Source organism: Eschrichtius robustus, chromosome X, assembly GCF_028021215.1.
Source record: "Eschrichtius robustus isolate mEscRob2 chromosome X, mEscRob2.pri, whole genome shotgun sequence".
Lineage (NCBI taxonomy): Eukaryota > Metazoa > Chordata > Mammalia > Artiodactyla > Eschrichtiidae > Eschrichtius > Eschrichtius robustus.
The window spans coordinates 116,635,153-116,640,562 of NC_090845.1; the positions used below are offsets into that span (position 1 = coordinate 116,635,153).

A 5,410-nucleotide genomic window follows, 5' to 3' on the forward strand; every position below is an offset into this window, starting at 1 on the left:
ACTCCCAATCACTGCACCACCAGGGAAGCCCTGAATTCTTAATCTTCTATTTGAAATAACAATATAGCAGGTAGATAGCACACAGCCACTCACTGTGCACTAAGAATTTCTTCTCACAGGGCAGTGATGGATTCCACCCAAGCTATCTGTCCCAGAGGACAGAGCCTCCCTTCTCTCCTTTTTGATTTGCCCTGCGTTTGGAAGTGCGACACGCTGAAGAGCAGCACGTGCAAGATGTATAATACCTTATACTCCGCACCCAAAATTTTTAATTTCTGAAAACTACTGGCATCTTCATTCTCCTTTCAAAATAACTTTTCCCTCACCCTTACCAAAACTCTTGCTTTGATGCCTATGTAAACTGGGTTCAGATTTAACCGTTCTATTAGAAGTCAAATATCTGAAATTGGGAAACCAAAGTGTCACTCTCCTCCTCTCAATCTAACTCCAACCTTATCCTTCAACTGCTTCAGCCGCCGAAGTGCTACACAAGTTGGACAAATCTCTCATTATTGTGTCTGCGACTCCTTCTTCCATGGGAGTGATTAATTCAATCTAAGAAACTCCCCCCACTCTACCTCAGCAGTCTTCAGCTCCCATTGAGACCTGTTTCTAGATACACTGTGCTCTGAACAAACTTTGTTTCCCAAACTTTGGAATCTGGTTTTCCCCTTAGAGGGCATTTTTAAACTTTCCCACACCACTGAATTCCCGTTCACCTCTTTAAGGGCATCCAGGATTAAGAGCATCAACAAGCTCTTGGATTAATACAGCCGTACTAAAACTGTACCCCATACGCAAGGGGACACGCCCATTTTGGGAAAGGTGGGACTGAAAGTTCAATCCTTTTATACGATGTGAGAAAGCCTCTTAGTACAAGTCATTTGTTAATAACAAAGGTACAAGGCATTACAGACTCACTGCCTCAAAGACAGCAAAAGGCTAAGTTACAGAGAAGGCACGAGCTTAATATCAGAATTACTAAATCCCTGAATCACATGAATTACAGAATATGACCACCTCAGGATCCATCAGGCTTTTACCCAGAAGCCGATCATATCCAGGCACAAGTTTTTTGACATTGTATCAAATCAGTAACAAGACTTTCAAATCCTACAAGTACACTTTAAGGCATGCATTGTTTATTCATTCAAGGAGTTAAGGCCGCCACACTGTAAAGTACAGGGAAGTAAAAGGAATTTTGCATTAGTCTTACAATGTCAGGTAAAGATTGCCCCAGGTTTCATATGAAGTTCTGGTAATCAATGTTCCTTTTAGGCAATGCAAGTGCCCCTCTAAGAAGAGCAACATGGCACGGTGGGCTTAGATCACCAAGAACAGTTTGCTAGCATACACGAAAAGGTGTTCAATTTCTTGAGGGCAAGTCAACTTCCCCATCCTCAAGGTTTAAACTTGACAGTATAGAGCTCCTTTGGCATTGAGCAAATTTCCTGCCATGGAGTCAAAGAGGCCATCAAGCGGATGAATCTGATGAGGGGTGTTCTTTTACTACTTCTGAGTCTACTTCTTTTACTACTCCTGCCTCTGTGCTATGAGGCTGGGAGTTCTATTCCCTTCCCAACAGCTCTTCAAAGATCTCATTGTGCATGTAAAAGAAGATGTAGCCAGTGCAAAGCCTAGCCTCCTGCATTGGGGCCTCCTGGATACTTGATACTTGTAGGTCGCTATAAGTCAACCACTCTCGCCTCTCAAAGTTGTAGGCATCGCTGATATAATGCCCAGAGAGCCTTTTTTTTCCAAGATGGCTGATAACACCGATGAGCCGATAGTCATGACTATCTCCCATCTTGGCTTCTCTTTTTGGTATGTCGGTAGAGATGTCTACCGGTTCCACATCTGAAGAGCCCTTGTTTCCAGGGTCTTCATTGGAACCCAACGCACCTAGGGAATTCACCTTGGCTCCCTGGAAACTTAATTCCGTAGGTCTTCTGCATTTCTCTGTGTACCACTGGGTATCTGGCTTGGGAAGTCTTCGAAGCAGTGCCAGCCAAAGGTCTTGTTCACAGAGTCTCATGCCCTCATAAGGTTGGGTGTCTTCGGGCACTTGGCAAGATTCTTCTGCCATTCTGTTTTTTTTATCTTTACAAAATTCTTCGGTGGTCTCGGCCACGCTCTCAAAATCTGCAGACATATTGGTTCTCTTGTATTTCTTTAGTTTTGGATTTTCAGGCCCTTTGCAACATGTATCTGGGCTGCTGCTGGTGGGTAGACCTTTCAGAGAAAGGGAGCTGTCTTCCAGATTCATCATTAGGCCTACTGCTAACAGCTCTCTTGCAATGGCTGCTCCATGTCCTGTGTTTACCAATGTGGACTCTATTATATCTAGTTTAGAATATTTTCCCAGGTCTTTTTGCTGCCGTACTCCTCTTGAACCTTTATGAAGAGTCTGGCGTTTTTGTGGTTCAGACTCTTTGTCTGATCTAATGTGTGGAGCCAAAGGATCCTTGGATTCCGAGGTCTGCTTTGTTGAAGCTGTCAATGAACTGACGGTTTCAGAATTCATCTTTTGAAAGACTTTAAAGACTTGGGAAGCCCTAAGAGGTGCATTCTTGCTTAAGGGAAGCGGCGGTTTGGTGGTTTCATTGCAATGGGAGGATAACTTTAAGTATTTGTTAATAATGACTTTGCGGTCATCTTTCTTTAAGGACCAAAACTCATTAAATTTATAGCGTTTAAGATGAACAATGAGGACCCTGGGTAGCCTACTGAATTTATGCACTGCAGTAGAACTCCTGTGGTTACACTTTTCACATTTATACTCAAGTTCTTCTCCTTCAAAGAAAAGATCAAAACTCGACTGAACAGACAAGGGAAGTGCTTGTTTTCCCTGGGGAAGATTTACGGAGAGAGAATCATTGAGCTCTGTCTTACGAACAACATGCCCACAGGCTTTGCAAATAATTGAGTGCAGCAACTCGAAATTAAAATTGTTTAGGACAGGGCAAATGAGACCCTTGGTGTCAGCACTACCAGCAGAAACCTGTTGAGGTGAATTTCCTTCTTCAGATTCAATTTTAGTCTTCCCAATTGTGGTTAATTTTCCCACGTTTTGTTTCACCTGGTCTAAACAGTGACCTAAAAACTCATGCGCATCGTTCTCCACGTTGTCAGAGAATATCTCTGCAACTGCTGAAATGGCTTTTTTAATATTCACAAGTAACTCCTCCTTGATTTTTATGTTATAAGTATCTTTCAAAACAAGCAGCCGTACCAAGCATATGCTAAGTGCATCAAGGGGAATTTTATCCCGTGAGAAGCCCAGCTTGAGTAAATCATCAGCAAAAGATGGCACAGAAAATAAGGACTGTAAAACTGAGTTGATATAGCAGCTGTTTCCCAAATTGGGGAGGCCCTGCCACAGTTTCTGTGGGTAAAATTCAAAGATCGTTTTGAGTTTCTGCCAGTCTGGGTCACTTTCACCATACCCTGATCCTAAGAGAAATGCTAAATATATTTTCTCAGACAGTCTTTGGAGAAGATCAGTGACATCTAGGTAATAAGAGTTTCCAGTAGAATCGATCTTGAACGAAGGGCCAAGTTTCAATTTATTATTCCGTTCTAACCTTAATTTTTTCTTATTGTGGCTTACACATCTCAAGGTGTTCATCTTTGACTTCTTTCTTCTCACAAAGGTATTCTCTTGCAGGAAGCTCTTATTCATCTCTGAGCCAGATGATGGCTTCCTTTTCCTCTTCCCATATCTATTTTCTAATAACCCGTCACAGGTAAAGCTTAGTGATTCTGATGCAAACAAAGCCATCTTCATATCATCAGGTGTTTCATTTCTTTCTTTCTCAAAAGGTTGACTACTTGACGTGTTACAAAACGATGTCCCCTCACCTACCTTCTCTATTGTTGTACTGGCAAAGATACTCCCATCCCTATCAGGTCTTACGGGTGGTTGAAGATGATTTTGATGGAATCTATTCAGGAACATCTTCAAGTTTTTGGCATCTCTGGAGGATAATCTTTCAATAAACAGTAAGTCATTAGTTTGGAAAGTTAAATGCAGATAATTTTGGTCTTCTCCATAGGGTCTAAGGACTATGTTTTTAATATTATTACTTAAATGAAATGCTGTGTATTCTCCATTAGCAAGGGAGATGACCAACGTAACGTTCCTCCCTTTTTCCACTATTTCAATGCATGCTTCATCTACTTCAGTTATCCCAGTCTTCATGTTCCATATTTGGACAAAACCATGTACCATTAGAGCAGCCATGATTTCTCTATAAATAAAATACACATATCCTGAATTATCGACAATCAATCTGTTGGCCAGTCCGCCTCTGGAGACAACACCAAAGAAATAGTTCTTTAGTTCTCTATGTAGAATGATCCTGTTTCAAGTGTTAGTTTTATCCTAGAGCCTCTTCAAGCTCTGGATATCCAGCTCTTTAGTGATAAAACCAATATGCTTCGAGAACTGTCCACGGTTGCATGAAGGCAGAGTCTTGATTCCCAAGTTAAGACTGCTACTGTAAAGAAAATCAAGAAAAATTATTTAAGCTATCAGAGAAATGCCTGGATAGAACTCAAACTCTACTCCCATACACTAAATCTTCTTTCCAGTGCAACACTAGACTCCATTCTGATTAATTTCCACACTTCAACTGAAATCATTAAACACTTGGAAGACTTTCAGTACACAGCTGAAGAGCACAATGAACAGTGTCTCAAGTGTGTGTGTGTGTGTGTGTGTGTATATATATATATATATATATATATATATATAAAATATGCTAATCCTCCTGTCATAGAATGACCCCACGTGGCAAGCACAATAAGTGAATAAGAAAGTGAGAGGCCCTATGCAGCCCTCAACCCAATAACAGATGGAGAGTTCAATCTACCGCCTTCCAAATCCTGTTATGTCCCTTTCTTTCATGTGGCACCAGGGTAATAAGTCCATACATTCTACCCCATGTGGGGTGAGGGCCTACCACTGCTTAAAGCAGGTATCAAAGAATTGGCTAACTCCAGCTCTGGCCACAGGGTCCACATAACCTGAGCTCGCTCCCTGTACTCAAAGCCAGCCGGGAAGGATCGGGTGTACTTAATCACTCAAAATTTAAAATTTCTGAATAACTCTGTAGTGAACCAATCTGAATTAATGAATAGCTAAACACTTAGCACTACAAATGTTTGTATGAGAAAGCATATGTCCAAGAATTGATTGGAAGATTTTTCTCCTGCATAGTTAAATATTCTTCCTGAATTTTGTCTATGTTATTAACTTGCTCAGCAAACCCTGTCTTTATGAATAATACTAAATGAAACTTCTGCTCAATCCCTATCCAAATTATCAAAAACTCGAAACTGGTGGAGCATACATTAATGACATTTTTGTTTTATCAAGTATTTTATCTATCAACCTACGTTCAGTAAA

General features: G+C 40.9%; 1 protein-coding gene across 1 annotated transcript; it reads right to left on the reverse strand.

The window, feature by feature from the left end:
* Nucleotides 1-1,567: 1,567 nt before the first annotated feature.
* On the reverse strand, nucleotides 1,568-4,243 carry USP26 (ubiquitin specific peptidase 26). The gene has a single exon (XM_068534140.1). The coding sequence runs from the start codon at nucleotides 4,241-4,243 to the stop codon at nucleotides 1,568-1,570; it is 2,676 nt and encodes an 891-aa protein (XP_068390241.1).
* Nucleotides 4,244-5,410: the final 1,167 nt, after the last annotated feature.